This window comes from Asterias rubens, chromosome 2, assembly GCF_902459465.1.
Source record: "Asterias rubens chromosome 2, eAstRub1.3, whole genome shotgun sequence".
Taxonomy (NCBI): domain Eukaryota; kingdom Metazoa; phylum Echinodermata; class Asteroidea; order Forcipulatida; family Asteriidae; genus Asterias; species Asterias rubens.
The window spans coordinates 18,046,200-18,073,136 of record NC_047063.1 but is presented as its reverse complement, the minus strand read 5'-3'; the positions used below and the strand labels follow the sequence as shown (position 1 = coordinate 18,073,136).

The 26,937-nt window shown below is 38.0% G+C and overlaps 2 protein-coding genes across 2 annotated transcripts; one reads left to right on the top strand and one right to left on the bottom strand.

The window, feature by feature from the left end:
- Nucleotides 1-77: 77 nt before the first annotated feature.
- Nucleotides 78-7,949, bottom strand: LOC117306834 (putative D-cysteine desulfhydrase 1, mitochondrial). Its single transcript, XM_033791375.1, has 9 exons — nucleotides 7,670-7,949; nucleotides 6,715-6,828; nucleotides 5,263-5,421; nucleotides 4,903-5,039; nucleotides 3,277-3,376; nucleotides 2,516-2,616; nucleotides 1,816-1,994; nucleotides 904-1,044; nucleotides 78-341 (listed from the first exon to the last, which is right to left on the bottom strand). The coding sequence occupies exons 1-9, from the start codon at nucleotides 7,793-7,795 to the stop codon at nucleotides 220-222; spliced, it is 1,179 nt and encodes a 392-aa protein (XP_033647266.1). The 5' UTR covers nucleotides 7,796-7,949; the 3' UTR covers nucleotides 78-219.
- A 274-nt stretch (nucleotides 7,950-8,223) lies between these two features.
- On the top strand, nucleotides 8,224-26,247 carry LOC117306833 (inositol-pentakisphosphate 2-kinase-like). The gene is made up of 13 exons (XM_033791373.1): nucleotides 8,224-8,309; nucleotides 10,635-10,752; nucleotides 11,375-11,428; nucleotides 12,150-12,236; nucleotides 14,342-14,530; nucleotides 14,859-14,954; nucleotides 16,313-16,371; nucleotides 17,259-17,331; nucleotides 18,275-18,411; nucleotides 20,026-20,165; nucleotides 21,908-22,061; nucleotides 22,965-23,186; nucleotides 24,114-26,247. The coding sequence occupies exons 2-13, from the start codon at nucleotides 10,660-10,662 to the stop codon at nucleotides 24,271-24,273; spliced, it is 1,464 nt and encodes a 487-aa protein (XP_033647264.1). The 5' UTR covers nucleotides 8,224-8,309; nucleotides 10,635-10,659; the 3' UTR covers nucleotides 24,274-26,247.
- Nucleotides 26,248-26,937: the final 690 nt, after the last annotated feature.

Below are 26,937 nucleotides of genomic sequence, written 5' to 3'. Positions count from 1 at the left end.
CCCTGCTTGTGACTGGTATTTAGCTGTTGTTTACTTAGCATAACAATTGAGTGGAGTCTTGGCCGGTAATATGATTTTATTGAGAAAGGATTTTTTTGCTGAAGCAAAATTTAGTGCTTAAGCAGCTCTATGAAATTGGGCCCTGCTCTATTTTGTGGCATATGCTTCAATAAATGTTCATTGTTGGCCAACGTAGGGCACTGTCACTGCAGTTCAGAGTCAGAGGTTCAAGTTGGGGGCCTGATCACTAAGTTCCATCCATTCATGAAATTGGTTTCTTTCAGTGCCCATCTGCTTTAGGGTCTCATCCATGCGGCCATCAAAGAGTCCGAAAAGTCCTCCTGCAGATAATTCAAAACGAAAACTTTCCATTCCATGAGAGAATACCTCCCCAACATACTGTGACGCTCCAGTGAAAAATAATGTTTGGACAGTGTTATTGCTTTACTTGTAATCTGCTTACTTATCTCTGAGACACCCAGGCATGTTTGAGAGCACTACCTCACTACCTTTAGGTGTTCTCAAAGTCTACTCAAAGGCCCTACCGAACACTTGCGTCCCAAAACCCAAATACAGTTTCTCATCAATGATGCATCCCTCAGGTTTCTGTTTATATCTCTTATTTTCCAGGAGAAAATCACAGACAAATCTCAATGTCTTAGATAATAGCCATATCCCTAAGAAATAAGAACTCCTACTCACTAAGCAGTCTTCTACATCTAGTTCTCTAGCTAGTCTTAGGCCTTATCCGAAATGACGGCTTCCTCAGCTACGGCTACAACTGTTGTTAAGGGCATTGCTAAGAACATCCAAGACTTTAACGCATGTTGACATGGCAACGCAGCCGCAGCTGTAGCCACAGCCAGTTTGGACACAGCCTTAGCTTTGATTTGACCAACTCACCTGTATGTATGAAGAGTACCTTGTTGCCTTTGAATAGTTGTGGTTGTTCCTTCAATAGCCTGAGCAGATGAAAGACGCTCTTCCCGGTGTAAACAGGGTCAATGATAATGCCAGTCTTTGTACATACCTCACCAACAAGATCTAACCAATGAAACAATATCAAATTGTCAGTGATATTTGAAGATTTGAAAATAGTGTGGATCATAAGAAGAAAAAAATATACTTAGTAAACTTGCGGGAACATCGATATACAACACTTCTTCGGGAGAAGTGTTGGTTCTGAGAAGAACCCGATGTGGTCTCAACATTTAAACAGTATACTCTGCTCATCTTCTCAGGAGAGATATACCGAGTTCTGTAGAGCTCAAAATCAGCAAGTATTTGCGGATTTAAAAAGATTATCAACTATTATCATCTCTCTTAACCCTCATCTCAAATATGAGGTCAACGGCAAACCTCGCTGGTTGGCTGATAGATGTGAGTTGGTCAAACATAAACAATTCCATCGCTTGTCCCCAATGATGGCCTACGCAGTCTATATGATATAATTTCTTGAGATATGCCAGACCTCCTTCTATCACCAACAACAATGATGCTAGCTTCCTCTTACTCATCTTAGTTCAATTTGAGATGATAGGTGAGAAAACAACACTCTTGAAAGAGCAGTTGTACTCAAGACAGAAAGTCTGGGACCAAGACCAAAAGACCTTCCCTCTGAGAGCAGTCTCAATACTGAGACTGGTCTCGAAACCTACAATCCTGAAAAATAGTCACCTTGAACATTCCAGGGCATTACTTGGCAGGCAAGATACTTAAAGTACACTATGTTAAGTTTACATCGCAAATTCCAACAGAATCAAGTATATAAAGACTTTGTTCAATGACTTCATTCTATTCCTGTTTTCTATTTACCTAGTTGCTCCTGGGTTGAATGGTGGTGACCACCTCCTATGACTCCATCTACTAAGTTGACAATGTCCTCGGACTGTAAGACTTCACCGTTGCTATCCTTTGCATCCACTTCCTTGTAGACGTCATTGATCCATTTATGGTGGAACTTGGAGTCATACGCGACAATGAAGCCATGTACCCTTTGAGAAACATTTTGATTTGTTTTATTAATGTTTTAGCTGCCACTTGATAAATGTTTGCCATGACACTGATTTGTGATAAAGCACTCAATTTCAGAATGCACCTCAGGTTGGACACGAACCCACAACCTTTCATATTCAACTATTAAGAGAACTTTATCAACACCCAAGGAGTATAAACATCTCACATCTACTATCATAACCCTCAAAGGACACCCTTGATACTCCTGTGAGAAGAGAAGCAATTATGGCCAAATGTCTTTCCAAATAGACCTTATGCATTGACGTCATCCAGTTGCCATCTTAGAGGTAATAAAACGATGACAAAACAATCATTAAGCACAGATTTGTACATGTGACGCACAGGTTTGGCTAATGAACGGCCGCTTGTTTACCTCTAGGTGAGGGCATAATATGCATATAGGTCTATAAGACAAACAGAGCATCTACTAGGTGATCTACAGACGGGTGAAAATTTTGGTCTGTCATATCACATTGACATATGGTGGGTTGGCACTTACTTCAGTCTGGAGCCGGTGAGGTAGTTGGCAAGAGCCAGACCAGCAGCCGAACCACTGCTTCCACATGTAATGACGATGTCTGTAAACTGGTCTGCAACACCCTAGTTCAAATTAAACAATGGTTACAGTTAACCAAGTTAACGAAGCTGTGAACATTTTAAAAGTGTATGATAGCATACACCTGAAAATATAGAATTCCAACTGCCTCTAGATAACGGGCAAGCTCAGTGGTCTACTAGTCAGACGTCTGCTATAGAAATTCTATAGTAGATGTCATAACTACTAGACCACCATGCAAATGGAAAAGGTTGTGTATTGGAATTATAACCGAGTAGTATGCCTCTGGGTATTTTCAAAGAACTATTACTTAAACTTTGCATTGTTGTGACTGGTGCAACTATTTTGCTAAGCAAAGGAATTAGCCAAGCAGTATTTTCTGCTAAACATCTTTATGACATTCAGGGCCTGGTCAGCATTGGTTGTTAAAAAGGCACTGGATGAACACTATTGGTATTTATTACTCAAAATAATTGTTAGCATTAAAACTTACTTGGAAACAAGCAATGGAGACCTGTCGATAGTATAATCACATTGTGAGAAACGGCTCCCTCTCTGAAGTAACAAACTTTTTTGAAAAAGAGGTAAATTCTCACTCAAATATCAATACTTCAGACCTGAAGCCTGTTTTTAGGCATACGAAAGCACACACACTTGTGCAACAAGGGTATTTTCCTTTCATTATTAACTTGCAACATCCTCACCTGATCCAGTAGCTCCCTGAATCCTTCCAAATAGCCATATAAACCTACTGCTGTAGAGCCACCTAGGGTTATTGGATAGGCCTTCTCACCCGTCTCCTCTCTGTATCAATGAGAGATCAACAATACTGGGTCAGTACTACTTCTACTAGGTCAGTAATACTACTAGTTCAGTACTAAAACTGGGTCAGTAGGGCCTACTGCAACTACATCCTTCCATACTAACATTTGCCAAATCTCAGCTCACTTCTGATAATCATCGCCACCTCCTCCCCCCAGAACGTAAATCTACTCATTTGTCAGATCATACTCTAAGAAATACCAGGCAATTGGAACACCTTCAGATAAAAACTCGAAGATACAAAAGCTCGCCTGTCCCCTCAATGCTCCTGATGTTCAACTCAATCAGTTCATGTTAACAGGTCCCTTTCATTTCCTATGTGCTCCCGTTGTGTCCAAATCCCCCTTGCCTCCAGAATGTTGCTGTTTTGTTTTAAATTCCATTTTGTTTGTTTTAATTTTGTGTCCACAAATTCCCCACCCCTTCTTAGGGCTGTTTTCCCAATTCCCCAATTCCTGTTTGTCTGTTTAACCCTAGTTTTATTTTTAATATTATTGTATTAACATATAAATTTGTACATATATTTTTGATGTAATTTTATTGTTAACCAAATGCCATTAGTCTGTGACTTTTTATTTGGTGTTATGTTACTGCTTTCTAGCCACCAATTGGTAATGGATAGAACTTCTCACAGATAGACCTTCTCACAGTTGTCTCCCGTCAGTATCAATAAGAAATACAGAGTACTGGGTCAGTACATAAAGCGAGTCAGTACTACAACTGGGTCAGTGCTACTACTATAGGTCAGTACTAAAACTGGGTCCTTCCATATATAGCCAAGCCTACTGCTTTCTAGCCACCAATTGGTAATGGATAGACCTTCTCACCTGTCTCCCGTCAGTATCAATAAGAAATACAGAGTACTAGGTCAGTACATAAAGCAAGTCAGTACTAAAACTGGGTCAGTGACAACAAGTTCACAACTACAACTTGGTCAGTACTCACAGTACGGCAACTGAGTCACCACTACAATTGGGTCAGTACTTCAACTGGGTCAGTACTACGATTGGGTCAGTACTTCAACTGGGTCAGTACTACGATTGGGTCAGTACTTCAACTGGGTCAGTACTACAATTGGGTCAGTACTTCACTGGGTCAGTACTACAATTGTGTCTGTACTACAATTTGGTCAACAAAACAACAAGGACGTACTACAGCCGAATCAATACTAAAACTTGTCCGTACTAAAACTGGGTCAGTACTAAAACTGGGTCAATACTGAAACTATAGGTTAGTACTAACACTGGGTCAGTAGTAAAACTAGGTCTAAACAAAATCTGTATTTTAATTCAGTCTTTGGACTGCGACAAACATGTTTTTTTTACCATAAACCAGTAATAATAATACCGGACCAGTATAAAAACTTGGTCAATACTAAAACTGGGTCAGTACTTAATTGGTTATAACCAATGGTCAGTTTTGTGACACTAAGTGGCAACAGACACTCCAAGTAATTTTTTTCCCATTTACAGAAGCAATTCAAAAGCAGCACAGTGTTATTAACTTACTTTATTTTCTGTACCAGTTGATCCATACGAGGTGTTATATCTGTTATAATATGAGATGTCTTAGGCAGCAGATAAATGTGTGCTCCAATCAGGCGGTTGAGGAACATATTAGCTGTACAAACAACTTCATTTGGATCCTGCACAGAAAGGAGTTCAGTAAACATTATCACTGTGTGACCATCTTGTTTGTCTTCCATTAAATCAAATGAAACTCGAACTGAGGCTGGATGGAAAAAATAAGTCTCGTCTCATTATTAAATGAGAACCAGAACTTTCACTGTCACCATGAGGATTAGGAACCAGACAACGTCAAATGGCTAGTATAGTTGATTCAAAGAACGTTTCATCGTTTGAACTTACTGAGACAGGAGATCTGACTAGAAGGTGGGGTTCCAGACCAAGCTGTCTCGCGGCTATGGCAGTAGCTCGACAATGGTTTGATTGTGAAGATCCACATGTGATGACGGAGGTACAGCCTTGATTGATGGCATCAGCAAGGAGGAACTCAAGCTTACGAGCCTGCAAGGGGAAAACAAGAACATTTACTCATTGAAGGAATAGAAAATGATGACAATTCAATAACAACAACCCCCCCCCCCCAAAAAAAAAAATGAACCATCTGATCAACTTAATATATAGGCCTACCAGTATCTAATGTACTGAGAAATAGTTGTGAAAAAATTACCCCCAAGTTTAAGTTTTAAATTTTGTGTTATTTTGTTAACTGTTGTCAGTTGCAAAGATTGCATCTTACAGGGTGCTTGACATATCAGTAAACAATATTATAAATTAACCCAAACTATGGTTCCACTGTCACAACAAACAACAAATCTTTCAGTGTCATAAAACTCCTAGTTACCAGAACGTTGTGAGAAAATCCCCCCCCCCCCCACCAATTCAAGTTTTAATTTAAGTTTTAAAGCCAGTGGACACTATTGGTAATTGTCAAAGACTAGCCTTCACAGTTGGTGTATCTCAACATATGCATAAAATAATAAACCTGTGAAAATTTGAGCTCAATCGGTCATCGAACTTACGAGATAATAATGAAAGAAAAAACACCCTTGTTACACGAAGTTCTGTGCGTTTAGATGGTTGATTTCGAGACCTCAAGTTCTAAACTTCAGAGGGAGCTGTTTCTTACAAGGTTTTATACCATCAACCTCTCCCCATTACTCGTCACCAAGAAAGGTTTTATGCTAATAATTATTTTAAGTAATTACCAATAGTGTCCACTGCCTTTAATGTCGTTTATTTGCCAACTATTATCAGTTGCAAAGATTGCATTTTCTTTGCAGGTTACTTTACATTTCAGTAAGGCATTCAAAAGTTTCATTGCGAGAACTAAATGTTCATGTAAACAATCAAATTAACCTCTATGATGGTTTCACTGGCACAACAAATATAATCAAATCTTTTCAGTGCAGTGTGAACAATTTTCCCTTGTATAGCAAAGCAAAATGCTACACAAAATGTTTCGATTGCTGCTCAAAAAATCTTCTTTTGCTACTCAATATTAAAGGAACACGTTGCCTTGGATTGGACGAGTTGGTCTATAAAAAGCGTTTGTAACCGTTGGTTATGAAATGCATATGGTTAGAAAGATGTTTTCAAAGTCGAATACAATGATCCGCACAAGTTTGCCTCAAAATTGCGTGGTTTTCCTTTTACTTTTCGAACTAACACAGTTGGCCATTTATGGGAGTCAACAATTTGACTCCCATAAATGGCCTACCGCGTTAGTCCACGAGGTCAGTGTGCACAAAATTGCTCGACCAAATCGTTCCCTGCAGTTTCATTGAATTTCTTTACCTTGTTACCGGAAAGTTCACATCCTGTCAGGTCATCTCGTTTGATGTGGATTTCAAAATTTGCTGGGACGTTAGGAAGGTACCATCTCTGGATAGGGGTGACTCCATGGACTAGCTGTAAATAATAATAATCAAAGGAGAATTTGAAAATGTTTGTCACAAAGGAAATAATTATTGTTTCATTGAAAAAATGTATCACTTCATTATGGCCCTTAAGATTTTCAAGGTTTCTACTCAAATGTTTTTGAGTAGCAAACTTGAAGGGATATTTAAAACGTTGAAGTGATGTTTGAAACTTTAGAATGGTGGATGATAAGAACTAACTATTTGTAAAACTTGCCAAATAAAATGTGTATTATCTCTTTTGGCAATTAAGTCTTGAATCGCAGACACTTCCAACAATGTGGAGCTGCTCAACTTCAGAAGAACTTCATTTTATCTTTGACTTATTTTACAAAAATACATAGATGACACTGCAGAAAAGTCCCCTATTTACTTGGGGGTTTCTTCTATTGACAGACAACAACAAAATACACGAAGTCTGCTGATGAGAGTATCCTTTGTTTAAAAAAAAAAGATGTTTATCACTATCAGTATTTGTTTTTTTGCTTAAATGTTAGCCTCGTTTTGTTCATCTACTTCGTTTGTGTTTTTGAGAAAGACTCAGAACAGCTTCACCATCCTGCCAGTGCCTCCACCACAAATCATTGGTTTGAAATTATTCCTTTTCTATTGAGAAAACTAGTGGAAAAGTGGTGTCAGATCAGTATCAGAAAGTTTTCCGGTCTTTTTTGGCTAGTAGGTAGTAGTAACCAGTGATTGGCAACAATAGTTCTAATTTGTCAAGAATGGCATAACATTTTGATTGAGTTGAGGGTTTTAAAACATTAACAAAATAAGACAAGATAAAGTACTTTTTTCCAGCTTTCTTATGAATCTCAATAAACTTCACAAACCTTAACTCTGTACTTTGGAATGAGTTGAAGTTGTTTCATCCAATCAGCAGGATTATATTGCAACAAGAAATCTGATGGTACAGGACCATCACATGATGATGCGGTCAACCTTTTAGTTGTCTCCATTATTGTCTCACTTCTTAAGGGGTGACCTCAACTTCCCATGAGATGTCGTGAGGCAGGAGGTAGAGTGTCCCCTCTATATTCGCCTAAAATTATACACAGGTCTAGACAACAAACTCACAGCGTCGCACACCATGGAGGTCACAAACCTACAGTCTACCTAGCCCGTGCCATGAGCAAACAATTTTCTATTATGCCCATTGTTGTCATTGGACATGACATCAGGGGTCAATTTCACTCAAGCAGAAAATGCTGCTTTACAATTTTCTTTGGCTTTGCTTAGCAAAATTGAGTTGAGCATAAGTCAAAACAATAAAAAAAACTTAAAGTAATTAGTTATGCTAAACAGCACTTTTATGTGCTTAGCAAGTTTTTTTTTGTGGCTTTATGAAATAGAGCCCAGACGCCACACTCCGATGCGTGCTCGTAAAAGACGGGGGACCAGTCTAATGTACGACACGAGTGATCATTCATGTTGTCGATCGAATGGCTAGCAACATCATCGTTGAATCTCACGGTAAGACTGTTTGTTTTGGGGTGGGTTTTTCTATTACTGCGGAGATGTCTTAGATATACGTTCTTTATTAAAGCAAGGAGTAAAAACAAGTGTTAACTCTCACATGTTTCAGAAAATGCCGAGTCCCAATTTGGGAGAGTTTTTGTTTTGTTAGTTTTAGGTGCGGTCCAGTTTCCGGACTGACACTAACAGTGTCACCGTGTGTCACACTGGATTGCATGCTGTACACATAAATTCGTGCATTCTGTCAGTTCAGTTTGCTGTGGGGGCCGGGGGGTGGGGTGGGGTTGGGGGAGGGGGGTAGCCCCATAAATACTCTAGAGTCTAGCAGTGGGAGTGTGTGAGGGGTGACCGAATGTCGCATTACCGGACTCTTTGGCACCTTCCCCTTGAAAACTCACCAGACCAGGCAGCAAAAATGTTTCAATAAAATAATTAATTTACCTTAAAAAAAAAAATTATAACACAACAGGAAACAGGTCCTAGGCTAATTCAATCAAATAATGTTTTTCAAAATTTGGAAAAGTTTCCGTATGGCGCCACCACTTTTTCATTCGAAATAAAATAATATAGTATCTAATTTACCTGATTGATATATCCCTTTTTGTAAAAATGAGTGAAAAAGTGGTGGCGCCATACGGAAAGTTATCCCAAAATTTCTTCGGATAACTTTCTGTATGGTGCCACCACTCTTTCACTCATTTTCACACAAAGGGATATCTCAATGAAGTAAATTCTAGTACTATTTCATCTATTAAAAAAGTGGTGGTGCCATACAAACACTTTTCTGCTAGGCTACGAATCCCTCAAGAGTTGATTTCAAGACTACGTTACTGAGCGCGGACATTTAAAAAAAGATTACCCCAATCAAATCATGACATAGTTGCGATAACGTAACCCTCCTCCCGACGGCCGCCAGGCCGGAGGGTTACGAGCTAGGTTCGAGCGAAAATGGTTAATCTGGTCCAACACGTACAATTTCGACAGCTAGTCACCAGATTTGCCCCATTTTTACCACTTTCAAAAATCATGACACAAATTCTGAGGGTACGAACTTAATCCGCAATGTCTAATGCAGCCTGCCATAATACTCAAAACACCATTTAGGAAATATTTCGAAGAAAAATAGACAAAAACTTACCAGATCCCGGCGCTGTCCGTTTGCATTGCACGCCGTTCACTCATAATGGCGCGCATGCACTGCAGCACTGCAACATTGTAACACCCCTTTTACAGAATGGTTTAGCCCAACAACAAAATAATGCATTTGCAAAGCGATGCGACAGGTTCAAAATATGAACCTGGGAATTCGCTCCGGGATCTGGTAAGTTTTTGTCAATTTTTCTTCAAAATATTTCCTAAATGGTGTTTTGAGTAGGAAAGGCTTAAATTAAAGCGAACACTTTTAGTTGACCTTCCCATAGGGAATTTGCCTTGGATTGCTGACTGCTAAGTTTAACAAATTATTGAACCTTAGGTAATGATATCCAAATCACCTTCACTCTGTTTTTTGTTAATAAAATGTTAAATTTTAAAGTTAGAAAAACAAGATTCTTAACCACGAAGTAGTAATAACCAGTAACAACTATTACTATACTAATGAGTACCCCATCTTGGACCTATAATACCAAACTTGTTGGGCTGTTATGGCTCTCTTTTCACATCAGTCTTTTAATTAGTCGCCATTTCAGCCCACCATCTATACATCTAAAACACTAAGTTCTTATTAGCAGGTCGTACCACTTTGATTGCAAATATCGCCCTCTAAGTTAAAAAATACATGACTATTGCATATATTGCAATACTTCTCTGTATTTCTTACATTTGTTTTGTGGAACTACTACGACCTGACTATTAATCATAGGGCTTACCAAATGATCAGCAACTAAGCAATGACTCTCAGTGACTTACCACACAAAACGAAAAATGAGATAGATCTTCTCTTATGACTTGTTCAACTCATTTTGATTCTGGTCACGTGAAATAAATTCTGGTCCCCTGAAAATATTGAACTTCAACAAGCCCTACGATCTTGTTGATTTTCGCTCTGAATGCAAGCCATGCCTGATTGTCAAATTTTACTGAGAGTTGGAACTACCTGGAGTCAATTTCACAAAGAGTTAGGACTAGTAGTCCTAACAAAGCCCTAGGAGATGTTAAAAACTTAAGGCTAGTCCTATAAGTTAGGAAGAGTTACCCGTCCTAACTCGAGATAAGTCTTAACTTTTTGTAAAATCCACCCCTGGCCACTTATTGAAGAATTCCAGGATGTGTATTAACCAGTAAAAACCACAATAATAGTCTTACCTTGTTTATTCTTTGTAGACATGTTAAGGTAACACTGTAAGAAATGGCAGGTCCTGATGTGGGACCAGTGCTCAATATAGACAACTGGCATTACAGAGCTGAAGGAAGCAGTTCGTTTGTCATCTTTAACCCAAAGGTATGTGTAACGCACTGTGCTATTGAACCCTTGCACGCGCGTCACACGCGACGACTGATGCCACGCTCACCATGTTGGTGGTCAATAGATGTACATGTAAATGAAGTGTAAACGCCACGTTGCCTAAAATGCGCACTTCTCTGAATAACACATGTTGACATTCACCACCAAAATGGCGCATCCAAGATTAAGCTGATGATGACGTCAAGTGAATTGGGACAATTGGCTTGCTAGGAAGTTTTAGTAGCCCATGTTAAAACATGTCTGGTCATCTTTCTGATGTATTAGTGGTAGCAATTGAAACCGGTTTTAAGTAATGGTCAAAACGACTATGACATTACTTATGAAACACAATCAGACATTCTTATCATAGCACAAGTAAAAACAATGAATATTTGTTTTATGACACCCAAATAAATGTCTACGTACCAAGAGTAGACGCTGATGTTGCTATGGCTTTAGTACTCTTGGTGCTATGGGTATAGTAAGTTGCTGACGATGGACACTAAAAAGATTATTTGTTTACTTTTTGATTATGAAATTATTTTGGAAATGGAATGAAGTAGTAATATGTACTTCTACTTCTCTAACAACAACTTTGGGTTGTGTTTTGTTTTTATAGATTAGAAGGATACTGAAATTGAGGAAGACGGATGCCAGAGACTCCTCTCAAAAGGTCAGCCCCCCCCCTCTGTCCACCCCCCCCCCCTGTCCACACACCATCTCCCCCCCCCAAAAAAAAAAAAAAAAAAAATAGGGTATACAATTTAAAGAGATTGTGCTTGCTCATTCATATGAGGAGTTGGAATGTTTTCTTTTCATGGTTTTAAGTAAAAGCACACAATGGAACTAATCCTTTTATATTGTGATACCATTCACACATCTTTTGTGCGTCTCCCTGCCATTCCAACCTCTTTAAATCCCTTAATGGCCATTTGGGCTTACTGTTAAGAAAGTCCAAGCCCAGATTACTTTACATGTTGGTATATACATACAGTTACATGAGGCCAATTTAATCAAAATACACCTGTTACTCTAAAACCGTGCTGCTTGTCTCATATACCTGGGTCCTCGCTTTGCTAGTGCTTCCAATCTCCTGTTAAGAAAGTCGTATTTATATTTTTTTATTTTGCGATATTTTTTTTTCAGGGAAAAAAGAGCCAGAACTTGTAAGTCTGAAACAATGGATATGAATCAAATCATTTGTTTAAAGAATGGTGTCAAGATAAAGCGAAACTACATAAAAAACATAGTATTTTCAGTCTTTTCTGGATTATGAAATACAATTATGTATTTTACCTTAAATGATGGGTTTCATCATTCAACCAGCTTAGAGTCAAAATGATTTGAATTAAATTTATTTTTTAAATTTTTTTAATATATATTTTTTATTTCAGGTTTGCGATGAAGATTGGACCCTCTGCCATGATTATGTCAAGACATTGATCCAGCCAATACTGGGGTCAAAGTTCATCTGCCTCCCAGTACGTATTCTTAACCCTTAATTTTCCTTTAACTTGTTGCTATAGATTACACGATAAAAGATGCAGTTGATACCCGCGATCACTTCGCTAAACAGGGATGGATTCGTGAGAATTCTGCGACAGTTTTTTTACTAGTTGATAACATGCATGTATCCAGCTGAAACTTTCAAATGTGACACCTTGTACCTTTCTTTATAATTCTGTATAGGATTTGAGGCATTGCATGGTGAGGTATCAATTATAATTATTTGGTTTGCGGTAACACCATGTGTGTATCTACTTGCCAGGTAGAGTTAGTTCTTCAGAGAACTGTCTTTCTATATTCTACTACCGTGGAGTAGATTTATCGGATTGTTCGGGAGACTTCTTAGTTCTGAAAAGAATGTATAGAAAATTTGATGGGACTACTACCTTAGCTTATAGACGATGTGACCTCTGACGTCACAGGAAAACCATAACATGATTCGCGCGCATACCGCCGGGCAAAACCTTTGTGTTTTGGCAGCCAGCTAGAAAGTGTACGCAATCTTACTATGACTACGCAACTCTTTGCCCGGCGAAACATGACGTATGTAGTGTTTTGTCAACAGAGGGCGGTTTGAATGTAAACATAGGTCACATCGTCTATAGGATCGTAATTAACTGCACTACCACGGAGTCAGTTCATGAAATGGTCTCAGTGTTTGGACTAGCTTGCTCTATAATTCTGCCTATATAAATCAGCATCATGCTGACAAATACCTAGTCTATGACTCTCCTTTAAGCAATACAAAATCTATTTGTTCAAGGAACTAAAGTTGCCTCATAGGATGATACTATTTAATAGTTTGGTTTATTTAGCCCATTCACTCGTGCAATATTTTAAGTCGTTTTAATTTATCCGCAAGTTTACTTTTATTTATTTATTTACTTCCTTTTATTGTTTATTCTTCCCTTATCTGCTATTTTTTACTTATTTATTTGTTATTCTTATTAGATATTTATTATTTATTATTGGTTGAATAATTATCTGCTTTCATTATTGCTTTGTGTACCATACTATGTTAAATTTATATTAATTTTATTGTGTACCCCAGATGTGGGGCAACAGATCTACGGATCATAGTATGTATTTTATTTTATTTTTTTGACATTACGCAATATTCATCAGGAATTTTTTATTGTTGCCAGATATTGCCTGATGTTAACGATTTCTGAGCATCTGTGCTCACACGCTGTGTACGCAACAACAATTACCATGATGACAGATCAATGTAATTCATTCAGTGTGATAAGCCCTAAAGGTTGTTGTTGTACAAACACATGTGAAGTTAAAGGCAGTGGACACTATTGGCAATTACTCAAATAATTATCATCATAAAACCTTTCTTGATTACGAGTAATGGGAGAGGTTGATGGTATAAAACATTGTGAGAAACAGCTCCCTCTGAAGTGACGTAGTTTTCGAGAAAGGAGTAATTTTCAATGAAATTGATTTCGAGACCTCAAGTTTAGAACTTGAGGTCTCGAAATTAACCATCTAAACGCACACAACTTCGTGTGACAAAGGTGTTTTTTCTTTCATTATTATCTCGCAACTTCTACGACCGATTGAGCTCAAATTTTCACAGGTTTGTTATTTCATGCATATGTTGAGATACACCAAGTGAGAAGACTGGTGTATGACATTTACCAATAGTGTCCACTGTCTTTAAAAACAAATCGGCTAAACAAACTTCAATTTAAATAGTCAACGCATTCCAGTTATACGTTGGGCCCAAAGCAGAAAATATTGCTTTTTTGAAATCAAAATGGGGCAACATTCACATCGATGTGAATGACATGACTTTTGAGTTGGTACCCTGTTTCTTTTCAGCAAGATTCGAAAAATATTTGACAATGGACAAACACATTAAATTTCCAAGTTTCAGCTATGCGTCAAGTTTGCTTGAATGGAAATTTGTTATCAAACTTGTAATGTGCTCATTGAATAGGGAAAAAAGATAGTGCATTTGCATCCAATATGGGACTATTATTTTTCTGGTATTCCATAATAGCACTTGTATGATAGTGTTTGAGCATGCGTCACGTAAATCAACTTCTTCTTTTTTGGCAATTCTTTCCAGAAAATGATCCCAACCACAAGAAAATTCCTTGAGGCCGCCATCCAGAGGTTTGGGCATCAGCGCCCCGAGAAACGTCGCGGTTCCCAGATCGATGTCAACAAGTCATACGTTCTCAGCTTTCCAGATTTCTGCTTCTTGCCAAGTCCAGAGAAAACGTCTGATAATCCCACATTTAGTATTGAAATAAAGGTACTTTAATTTTGCATTTCTATTCTATTTTATAATGGTTTGTATGAGTACGCTTCACATTCTTTTCTTTTTTTTGGGGGGGGGGCAAAGGGCACTTTGGCAAATCCGGAAGTCTATGGTAAAGGGGCACCAAGGTCAAGACCAGGGCAATGGATTTCATGGCCTCTGTGGCCTCCATTTAATTCCAGGCCTGTTTTAACAATCCAAATATTCAAATCATTGGTTTCAATAATCATTCATTATATTTGCATATTTCTGGGATTATACAAAATCTGCCAGAGCCTGAACTTTTTAATGAGTCTGTTCATTTTCATATCTCTTGTTTCAGCCGAAGAAAGGTTTTCTTCCCGTTTCTCACCATATTCCAGATGATCTTGCCATTAAGTATTCAGTCTGCCGTGTGTGTCTGCATCAACACCATAAGGTATCAATAAACACCCAATCAAATTGGTTCTTTCTTTTTATCCACCAATCAAATTGCCTGTATAACAAATTTGGCGTGCAAATGTTGTTGCTGAGCGGTTAAGAGCTGGGCAGAGTGTGGGTTCGAATCCCCAGACATGACACTTGTTTCCTTAAGCAAGACAATTAACCAGGTGTTCCTGGCTGTGGCTGCGGCTGCTGAATGCGCCGAAGCACCTTGTACACCCTTATAAGGTACTTCATAATTACATGTAGGTCCAAGTATTCATCACTGCAATAACCTATCTTTCTGAAAGTTTGTATATACTCAGTGCTTGAGTACCTTGTTGGTAGATACGTGCGCTATATAAGATACTATTATTATATTGTATTATTATTTTATCAACGACCAATGGTGGTGGTTCTTTGGTTTTACCACCAACCAATTCCACTGTTATATAATCAAACATTTTCAAACATAATCAAACATTTGTTTGCATGCAGGTCGTGAACGATCCCCTTTTGGTTTCCCTTCCCTTTTGTTGTTTCTGAGTTCATTGTGTTTGTTGGTCATGCGTGGGGCAGCATGCTTCCGAGCAACAGTAATTTGGTTTACTTTTGTTACCCCTGACCCGCATGATTTGTCTTTGTTTTTTATCCCTTCTGGTTGTCGTTCCCATTTGGTTTTGTTTTCCTCCTGCATGCTCCGCCCTCAGCCGCCCTCTTATTGTGTTTATTTTTTGCTTTTGTTTTCTTTTTCAAATAATTTATTTAAGTTAATTTAATTTAACCTTACTTATTCCTTTATTTAATTCTGTATTTATTTTCCTTTCTTCTTGCTTTTTTATAATTGTTTTTTTCTTTTCCCGTTAATGTTCTGTCTTGTGCTATTGTAACTTGTTTGTTGTACCTTGTATTGGTCGAATAAATAATAATAATAATAATAATTTTGGGTATCAATGACCGATCAAGTTGACTGTTTGGTTTCACCAACCAACCAATCACATTGTCTGTTTTGCTTCATAATCAAATTGGACTTTTTATCGAATGTCCAATCAGTTTGGCTGTTTAGTTTCACTAACCAATCACATTGACTGTTCTGCTACATAATCAAACTGGCCAGTAAATCATTGACCAATCAAGTTGGGTTTTGTTTTCACTGAAGACCAATCAATTTGATTGTTTAATAACAAAACAACACCAAATAGAGGTTTAAGGAAAGGGAACTTGGTTTATTTTTCAATGGAAGATACTTTGTTTTGAATCAGAAAATTATCCATTTGGGATTTACCTTTCTGATGAGGAAAATCAATGCAGCTTTTTGTATCAGCTGTGATCTAGAAGTTAATCACTGACGTATGTGTTTGTTTGACTGTTTAGGTCCAGAATGGTGTGTGGGAGCATCATAGTCAATACTGTCCACTGGATCTCTTTTCTTGGTAAGACCATTGAATCACCCCAGGGGTTAACGACAGCTATTGCTATTGCTGCTGCAGCTACTGCTGCCCAGCCTTGTTCCTAGGGTTGATTGATCTCGCCGGACCATTTTCCCCGGCGATCCACTTTACACGCCCGCTCAAGTACGGTAAACCTGCAAAAGAGGCATCAAATTAAAGAGCCACTGGTCCCCTCTCATTCCTCTTTGATCTTGTGATAATGTCTTGAGTATAGGGTGATGGCCGCGTCAAAATGTGATTCATTTGAGGTGGAATCGCCTCCACATGCAAGTACTAGGTATCCAACAAGCGCCATACAAGTGTGTACTCCATTAGCCTAGAACACTATCGGGCTGTGCATGTTGCCCAAGATCACCCTGGATGGCAAAATTGAATATCTAACATGGCAAAAACCTGTGGTCACAGCGTCTTGACTTTGAGCTAAGTTCGGTCTGAGCATTACCAACTATATATTTGTACACACAAAGTAGCTTTTTTTATTCTTGGGAGCCAATCAGCGTTGTTTCTTAGTTCAAGGGGTTATTGACGAGAGGTTGCTGCCCATCGTAGCAGGACTGGCTGCTGCTGCTGCCACCATCGCCCAATGCTTGTTATCAAAATTTTCTACCCAACAACTCTTGGTTGAAGGTCAAAAATCCCAGGAGCACAATATTTTCAAAATTCCATTAAACTCTTTGGGTTGTTGGGAGCACAATATTTTCAAAATTCCATTAAACTCTTTGGGTTATGGGTATGCAATTTATTCATGAGCCTTGGCCCATGATTTTCTCTGTACATAAATACATTTTTAATAGGACACAAGAAGGCGCTATTTCAACTTAGCAGTGCACATGCTAATGACTTACAAAACCTTCTTTTCTCCATTCCAGTGACCCACCTCGTATGAAATACTGCCTCAATATGCTACTTAGAAACCCCCAGAATAATTTCAGAATTTGTAAGGTAAGGGAATTTTATTATTATTATTGATGAAAGTTTATTTGATTTTGTCTATAGTTTTCTTCCATCATGGTTGTGTGGCTGGCCATTTAGATAAAATCAGGAAAACGCTGTGCCAGATCTTCGCCTTTGTCTACTGTGTATGCCCTCTATGTTAGCATTTTACAACAAATATCAACATCGCCGTACAGCAGAACACAATAAAGGGGACCACTTTGCGTCCATTGTGACTTGTTTTGGCTGAGCAAAGAAAAACACCAGACTTATAGCCATTAAAGACTTTCGGAACAGGAAAACAAAAAAAAGTTCACAGATTTACAAATAACTTACAGGGTTTACAGAAGTAAATGGTAAAAGACTTCTCTTGAAATATTATTCCATGAAATGCTTTACTTTTTGAGAAAACATTAAAACAATTATCAATTCTCGACAACGAAAATTACGGGTTATAGTAAACACATATCATGACACGGCGAAACGTGCGGAAACAAGGGTGGGTTTTCCCGTAATTTTCTCCCGACTCTGATGACCGGAGTGGGCCTTTGGACAATACTGTTTACCGAAAGTGTCCAATGGCTTTAAGCTCTGGTGTTTCTGATCAACACTTGTGTCCTCAGCAAGACATTTAACAATTATTACTGCATCTCCTTTGGATGTCAAGTCGTTGGTCCTATTTGTTGTGGTATGCATATTAAAATAACCCAGTGCACTTTTTGAAAAGAGAATGGGTACGCCCTGTTGTGCCTGGTCGGATCGGCTGCATATTGCACCACAGCACTTTGTGCTATGTTAAGGAATTTGTCTCATACATCCAGCTCCACAATATCTTGCAGGAAAATACTGAATGTTGAAGCACCTTGAGTGTCACTGAGTGACAGATATGGAGCCACTATTATTTTATTATCACGTGAGCAGTTTTTCAAATGGCAAAATTTTTCCATTCCAGGACGGTGTTCTAATTTATCAGGTCTTTGAGAAATCAACGCCATCACTGCAGGAGCAGCAGGATTTGGTGAATCAGTTGAAGCCCTACTTTGGGGATGGCACCTCGACTGAGATGATTGAAGAAAACCCTCTTGAAAGGTATGTTGGACACTGTTATGTCCCACTTTTATTCTGAGAAAATAGAATTAGCTGTTGCAAACAACATACCAGCTAAATGGACCGAGGGTATAAATGCAAAAAATAGTTGATGGCCTGACGTTTCGACCCTAGCAGAGGCTTTCTCAAAGCCTTTGAGAAAGGCTCTGCTATGGTCGAAACGTCAGGCCATCAACTATTTTTTTCCACTTTTATTCTGACGCTTTCTTTTGCAGAAAGTGTTTGGGTTGATCAAAGATAACAAAATACTTGAGCATGATTAGAACCTCTTACCACTGGATCATGCTGCTGGCGCTTTACCAACTGAGCTATCTATCTAGCCTTATGTAACAATGTTTGTGGCCTCCGTTTTGTCAACAGCTTTGTTTGGGGTACCAGTCAGAAGCCATATACTGCGGTATAGCCAGGGATCACACCCTTTGGAATCAGCTTTCACATAAAACACAACGCCTATTCACCCTTTGTGATTTCAAACTTGCTCTCAAACCCATCTCTTCCAGTAGTTTGGCCTAGTTTCATATATTGTTTTTGTATTGATTGTTGTTTATATCCTGTTTTTGAAATGTTGCTATACTATTATTTTCTAGTTTGTATTTTGTTCGTTCCTTGAGGGTCGAGACTTGATGGATACTGGCGCACTATAAGTGTTCTTATTTCTATTATTATAACTATTTTTTAATATTTCCATTTTTATGTGTTTATATATCTGGGTCTATTGTTTCTAAATGTTTTAGATTTGAATCTAGTTTTGTGTGCATTATTGAATCTGTTTAGTCACTAAGCACGTTTGTACATTTGCTTATTGTTCATATTTCGTTGTAAATTGATGGATTACAATTAAAAATTTCCATTTTATGGGTTTATGCCCTATATAATTTTTCTAGGTCTGCTGTTTCTAATATTTTAAATTTGTATATACTTTTGTCTGCATTGTTTAAAATTATTTAGCCTATATTATTTTAGTTGGTCTTGATTTTTGCATTTTAGTTTTTATTGTTAGGCGCATTGAGGAATCTTTGATTCATAATGGGCCTTATAAATGCTGTTTATTATTATTATTATTATTATTATTATTATTATTATTATTATTATTATTATTATTATTATTATTATTATTATTAGTGGCGTGTCATTGCCGAGCGGTTAAGAGCACCGGATTCAAGCTCTGGTGTTTTATCAGCAGAGTATGGGTTCAAATCCCGGTCATGACATTTGCTATGTAAAATTGGGGAGGTAGTGCTTTATGCTCTACCGGCCAGGCTTCGAACTGATGATACCCAAGCTTACATTCGTATGGACTGTAAAAAGGGGGAACCTTGTTTCAGCCCTAGGAGTAGGTGATAACGGTGTCTGGACAAAATAATTGTAACCAATTCCAAATTGGTTTATTTTTATATAAAAAAACAACACCAAATAAAAAGTCGCAGACTAATGGCATTTGGTTAACAATCAAACTACATCAAAAATATATGTGCAAGCTCACACCTTGAAGTGGCTTTCAGGCCTTGTGTGTCTGGCAGCTCGCATTAAAACAAAATTATTTTATAAAGTTACCATCAATTAATAAAATTAATGTTGTTGTTGTTGTTTTTGCAGCTCATGTGTACAGGCCTTTCTGGATGTATTAATCAGGACCTTATTATCAAACAATGTGCAAAACGGCATCACACACCATGTTTCGTCCAGGCCGAGCCTAGGTGCACAATTCTGCAAGGAAAGTGGCTATAAGACTAAAGGTAGGTTAGCAGGAGACTTACATCCTTTCAGTGGCAAAATACAAAAGTAGCTATTGTTGAAAATAAAAATCATGCCTGATACTTCCTGAAGGCAAGGAAGGCGATTGCCTCTATGCCCCCTGGTCATAGCCTTGGTGCCCTTGAAATGTTCCAGTAGAAATTAATTTCCTCATAGGGTGCCCTTTACCAAGGAGAAAATGCCTTGGTGCCCTTGCCCCTTTCAAAAAGAAAGCTCATAGGCCTGCAGTATGTATCAGTGTCAGGGTGGTTTCACAAGGGGTGTTGAGTTGCATGAATGCCGATGCCGGCTTGTTTCATTTGCTATTGCTCCTTGTTCAATGTATATTGATGGATTATTTTCTTGTATTTTTAATATTTCCGTTTTTATGTGTGTATATATATATATATCTAGGTATGTTGTTTCTAATGCTTTAAATTTGTATCTACTTTTGTTTTCATTATTGAATCTTTTTATGTTGATTAAAAAAAATTCTTGTATTTTTAATATTTCTATTTTTATATGTATATATAAATATATATCTAGGTCTGTTGTTTCTGATGTTTTAAATTTGTATCTACTTTTGTTTTTATTGTTGAATCTTTTTATGTCAGTTATTTTCCGGTTACTTAGTATTTAGCCTATATTTTTTTATTGGACATGTATTGAGCCTTATGTTTTTATTGTTAGGTACATCTTGTTAGGAATCTGTGTTCATATTGCGCCTTATAAATGCTTTTTATTATTATAATTATTATTATTATTGATATCAGGCTTTTAGAGGCAAAAAAATATTGTGTCAGTAAAAGTTCCGGAGACAGGAATATTGCTTCAGTATTGCTCTATCCGGGCATTATAACAAGTTTCGCTGGTTCCCAAATAGTCAAGAGCGCGCGCTCACTCCGTTCACCAGTGAACGGAGCTGCAGATAATGATGGCTGCTCCTACTAGTGGCACGAGATTCGTTTCGGTTTCCGATGAGTAATATTTATTAACCTTCATAAATATTTAGAACGCTCCGGGGATCACCAAGGGAGTCATAGTTTTTAACCATTGCACGAGTAAAAGCAGTCAATATTTGTTTTATAACACCCCAAACATTTCTAAATACTGTACTATTATTATTAAGTTACAGACCTGAATGCTACAATCCACGGACGACGCGAATACAGATTGCAAACACTTTTACTTACTGTGTTGCATGTAGTGTCGTGCAATCCGAAATGGTTACAGACTATTAATTTATCATCCTCGTACACGCAACGGACGTCTGGGTACTGCACGCCGTGTGCTAGTCTGTCGGACTAGCGCACGGCGCCGTGTGCTAGTCTTCGGACTAGCGCATGGCAAACCGACGCACTATCACACGGCCGTCGTCTAGCGAAACTAAGACATGTCATGTGACGCACTCTAAACCAATGAGCAGGCAGAATACTTGCAAGGGGTGTTATAACACTGTATACTTAGTACTTACCCGAATTCTGTGAAAAAAATAACAGGCATATTACTCGGGTGGGATTCGAACCCACGACCTTTGCAATTCTAGAGCAGTGTCATACCAACTAGACCACTGAGATTGCCCGGTGGCTAGAGGCAGTTCGAATTCTATGTTTTAGCAGCAGGTACTGCAAACTGTTTAATAGATGTTAAATTTGCATCGGGGATAAAGAATATTCATTTTGGTTTTTACCCATATACACCGATGTCAAACCAGTAACTGTAAAGTGTTTTATTTTGATGTTAGACTCGTTTCAGACCAGTGTGAAAGCTGAGGGGATTGAAAACTGCATTCTTCAGAGACTGCTCGCTGCCCAGTCACTGTCCGTCTTAGAGATTGATGAAATCTACCCACTGTATCTAAAAGTCTTAAAGTACTTGGAGGAGCATCCCGAAGACAGGTAGGTGCAGGGGTGGAGCCTTCACTCATCTCAGACCTCCATACATGTACGATGTGGGAGTTCTCTCCACCCATTTTATGGTTAATCAAATAATAAAATACATGGGAAACTGACTGGGTACATTTTAAATTTGTGGTTGAACCAAGCAAAATTTTACTAGGGTGGGATTTGAACCAAAGACCTCCCGAATTATTGTACCAACTGAAATATATCTAACCCTATTTCGGTGGTCTCCCAATTTTGTCAATGTTTTTGTTTGGGGTGTCGTGTAGCCAGGGGTAACACCCAAGTTTACAATACAACCTGATAGGGGCAGCCAGGGGGATCACCTTAAGGCCATTATACACTTTCGGAACAGAAAAAAAAATAAAAGTTCACACATTTACAAATAACTTACAGGGTTTACAGAAGGTAATGGTGAAAGACTTCTCTTGAAATATTATTCCATGAAATGCTTTACTTTTCGAGCAAACATTAAAACAATTATCAATTCTCAATTATCAATTCTCGTTGTCGAGAATTACGGATTTATTTTATTACATGTCGTGACATGGCGAAACGTGTGGAAACAAGGGTGGGTTTTCCCCACTATTTTCTCCCGGCTCCGATGACCGATTGAGCCTAAATTTTCACAGGTTTGTAATTTTATATCAGTTGTGATACACAAAGTGTGGGCCTTTGGACAATACTGTTTACTGAAAGTGTCCAATGGCTTTAAGGGGATGCAACTTTTATTTCAGATATCAAAAAAATAAACCACAAGGAAAACTGACTGATAATTTTAAAATGATTTGGGGTTGTACAAACATTTTATGCTTTGACAACTAATTCTTAAAGCTGTGTGTGTTAAAAGCATCAACAAATTTTCTAACGGTCAAAATCTGTTTCCTTTCCACTCCTCAGTCATAATTACATTCTAGATTTCCCGTACGGAGGAACCTTCAACTACGCTGATGGCGTACATCTTGGCATCAGCAATAACGGGTCCAACGGGAAGAAACTGGACTTGTCTAACGTCTCAATCAAAGATGCCGTGCAGTTGATTCGAGAGTTTCTCATCACACGTACTGTGAAAGATTGTTCCATCATGGTGGCAGCCCAGCTAGTAGATGAAAACTATGACGGGTAGGTTGTCATCATAGATCATGAAGAAATATCATTCTTAAATCGATGTGAATATCTTCATTAAGTTCGAAGACTGATACTTGGTTTTACCCAAACATCAATGTGTATTATTTCATCATCATTTGACATGTGTTGTGCGCTTTTTGATCATTTGTATGGATGTGGACAAAATAGGTTGTCATCAAAAATTTATTTGTTTAATAAGTGTCAAGATTTGCCTCTTTTGTTGATAACTGCCTTCAAAGAGTTTGTTTTAATCCACTTCAAATAGAAAAGGTATTTGCTCCAAGAAATTAGTCACTTGATAACCTTCAAAAGAAATGGGCAAATCTTTTTTAAATAAGGGTTTTACCCTGATTATGCTGTGTTTAGCTTTTTGGTTGGTATTCTCTAGTTCTGTGTCTTTTTGGTGTCCTTTTTTTGTTTGTCTTTTGTTTGTAGTTTTTTCATTTATTGCTCTTGAGATTCTACTGTTTTGATGGTGAACTAAAGTAGCGCCTCACGCTCAAGTTTAAAACTTATTCGGTTAAATTTCAAACTATCGCTCAAAAGTTTCAAACTTGTGTGTGAAGCTATTGCTCAAAAGTTTCAAACTTGTGTGTGAAACTATTGCTCAAAAGTTTCAAACTTGTGTGTAAAGCTATTGCTCAAAAGTTTCAAACTTGTGTGTGAAGCTATTGCTCAAAAGTTTCAAACTTGTGTGCGCGGAACATTGCGACCTACCAGCTTAAATTGTTCTGTGAAGTATGTACGCTCCGCCAATCAGCTAATAGCCCCCTCTTTTGACTCGATAAGGTAAGGTAATGTTTAATCACTTCTATTTGTGTTGAATCTATGTTTTAACATGGCCATGTGATCTTCCCTTGACTGGTCTGAATGGATAAACTGTCCCTGGTATTTATGAATGTACATTTTCTTTTGTGACAGTGGGGCGCTTTGTATGCCTAACGGAAAGTCGTATTTGCACTCAGCCGTGGTGATTGATCTCGATCCCAAACCATCGAGTAGAATACCCACCTATGAGAGGACGGACAGGAAGATTGCCCAGGAGTACCTCAGTCACAGTATGGAGAAGACGGGAAAGTAGTAGCAGCGGTAATGTGGATTCTAGGCTTTCCATTGTACAGGGGTGTGATTTATCACCTTTTTTTTTTCACTGGAAAATACGCTTTTTATCCGCCACCCCCCCCCAAAAAAAAGAAAAAAAAAAAGAAAAAAAAAGATAAAGATAAATGTATTTAAGCAGGCTTCACGCTCGCAAGCTTTTACGCTCACAGTAAAAAAGAATTCCTTCAACCTATTCGTAGCGCTCTTGCATGCCTTAAATTTTATCTTTCAGAGGGCAAGGCCATTTTAATTTTTCTGAGGGCATTTCAAGTCTTTGGGAAGCTTTTGAAGGTGGAGACCTAAACCAGGGCCTCCTCGTTATTCCAGGCCTAGTCTTGAGCAAGCTTTTGTGCAAGTACAAAAGGAAAACGGATGACGAATATTAGGCAGCCCGGAGCTAGCGTAAAAACAGCCCAGAGCTAGCTTTAAATGTTGTTAGTGCACCGGTGACTGTTACCCTAAGTAAGTAATAGTGTAAGATACCCGACATGTGAGATATTTTTGTGCGGATATCCACAATTTGTATTTTCCTATTGTTCGGTTTTCTGGTGGGCTCCGTTTTTTTCTTAGGCTGCAGCATGAACACTAGACTTTAATTATGAGTAAACATGGGAGACTAGTGCAACTAGTGTTGAAGTCGCGACTATTGATTGCTTAGTCGAGTCGCAACTACTCGATTAATTGTGCTGTCACCACTACTACAGTGTGTTAGATTTACTAATATTTTAAACTCTTTAGTTTTATAAATATCCTTTTGTTTTGTATTTATATATATATATATAAATAGTGTTGCGTTGCAATGAAGTCAAACTTGTACCCATGGTTTGTGGCATGTTTAAAACACAAACTCAATTGATCGTGTACACCACTGGTAAACATGTTGCATGTGCTGTGAGCCTTATCCCATCCGACAAGAAACAATCCTACTGTTTTGACTTTTGAGACACTCCCTAAACACAGAGACACGATCATTGCGATGGTGATGTCAAATGCAGTGGGTCAATCGTGCAGTCATTACAATCTGGAGAGTCAAGGAGCCAACTTTGATAAAGCATTTAACCTTTTTGAGGCATGGTGGACACTATAGGAGTGCCCCATGTGATTCTGGTTTATACAGACAAATTTACCCAAATCTAAATAGTACTGTCGTAGCATTGTGTGCACTATATCTCAAAAAGGCTCATAACATTTCTTCGCAAGACAATTTGTCAGTATTACCATAGTAATTGGTTTTGTGACATCACACTTTACCTAGCAACTACGATTGAATTGCAATGAAGTCAATCTTGGCTCTTTGTCAAACCGGCCGGGCCATTTTCATTTTAAATCCCAAACAAAACGTTTTTTAAAGTGGACACTCCAAATGGGGATGCAAAATAATTAATACAAAAAAAGATCCTCCATCAATTCTTAGAGATAGGTGGACAAGAAACTAATAATAAACTGTCTTTGGCCTCTGTTGGGATACAGACATTAACTTTACCAATGGTGGCCTCATTCATTTGAATATTTGTACTCAATTTACACATACACAATATAGTGTCTAAAATGTGTACACTTTTGTATTGAAACCTTATACTATTATTATACTAATTTTATTTGTAAAATACACTTTTTATTTTTATTCTATTAAAATTTTTGTCATATTTCCCTTATACTGAAATTAGAATTTTGTTTATTAAAACGAAATAATCCACGCCAATTTCAAGTGAGCTGACAGTTCACTATTAAAGCAGAACTTAAGTTTGCTTAGAGGAAAAAAAGTTAATCAGATAAAGTTACCATTTTAACGGCATCATTTTGTTGGTTAAATTCTCTGCCAAATTTTACTTGGCAGAGCAAAGGTTTTTTAAAACCTTTTTTTATTTATTGCAAGGGGGACAAAACACAGTACAAACCTTTATCACGGTGTGGCCATTTTGATTTTACTCAATTCCAACTCATTGTAACCAAACTGAGGCTGGACAAAAATTCAGCTAAAATTGGGCAGAGCGCAAAATGCTTATTGCGCACAAGTTTTTCCCGATTCGTTTAGCAAATTCGTTAAATGCGCTCCACTAGCGAAGACACAACAGGCAAAAGAAGTGAGCAGAGGATTTTGGAGATCATTTTTAGTCAATTTATTTTTATATTGGAAGGAAATAATCTGACACAATCGTACCTCCACATTAACCATCAACATCTCCTGTATACCTCATGTGAGTTTTAATTATTCTGAAGAGGTTTTTTATGCATTTTGGAACAATTTTTTGGTCAACAATTAAATTTCTGCAATTTGTTTTATTAAAAAAAAAAAAAAAAAAGTTGGGCGACGAATTCGAAACTCCTTCTAAAACTGGAGGGGGGGGGGAGGAGGGGGAGTGGTGGTGAGCTTTGAAAAATCTCACGCATAGCTGGCCTCTGGACTTGGCATCTCTGAACAGGGAACATGACCAAGATGGTGACAGCGAGATAAAGGTCTATTGTGTCTGCAGAATGACTAACATAATGCATATTATTTAATGCTAAGAATACAAGCCTTGGTTTCAAGGCTTTATATTTAGAAACAAAACAGGTCCACGTCTTTGTACTTTTTTCATTTCGGTGGATTTGTATCCTTCATTTTTGTGGCACTGATTGTAGTTTTCTTGCACAACTGTTTTTA

What these genes read in the sequence shown, in the direction of transcription:
- LOC117306834 (XM_033791375.1), bottom strand. Translation starts at nt 7,795, where the DNA reads ATGGAGACAACTAAAAGGTTGACCGCATCATCATGTGATGGTCCTGTA. An exon ending in CAACTGGTACAGAAAATAAA is followed by an intron (nt 3,377 to 4,902) that starts GTAAGTTAATAA and finishes TCATTGATACAG; the next exon opens with AGAGGAGACGGGTGAGAAGG. An exon ending in TCAGGGAGCTACTGGATCAG is followed by an intron (nt 2,617 to 3,276) that starts GTGAGGATGTTG and finishes AATTTGAACTAG; the next exon opens with GGTGTTGCAGACCAGTTTAC.
- LOC117306833 (XM_033791373.1), top strand. Translation starts at nt 10,660, where the DNA reads ATGGCAGGTCCTGATGTGGGACCAGTGCTCAATATAGACAACTGGCAT. An exon ending in CATTTAGTATTGAAATAAAG is followed by an intron (nt 14,531 to 14,858) that starts GTACTTTAATTT and finishes CTCTTGTTTCAG; the next exon opens with CCGAAGAAAGGTTTTCTTCC. An exon ending in GTCTGCATCAACACCATAAG is followed by an intron (nt 14,955 to 16,312) that starts GTATCAATAAAC and finishes TTGACTGTTTAG; the next exon opens with GTCCAGAATGGTGTGTGGGA.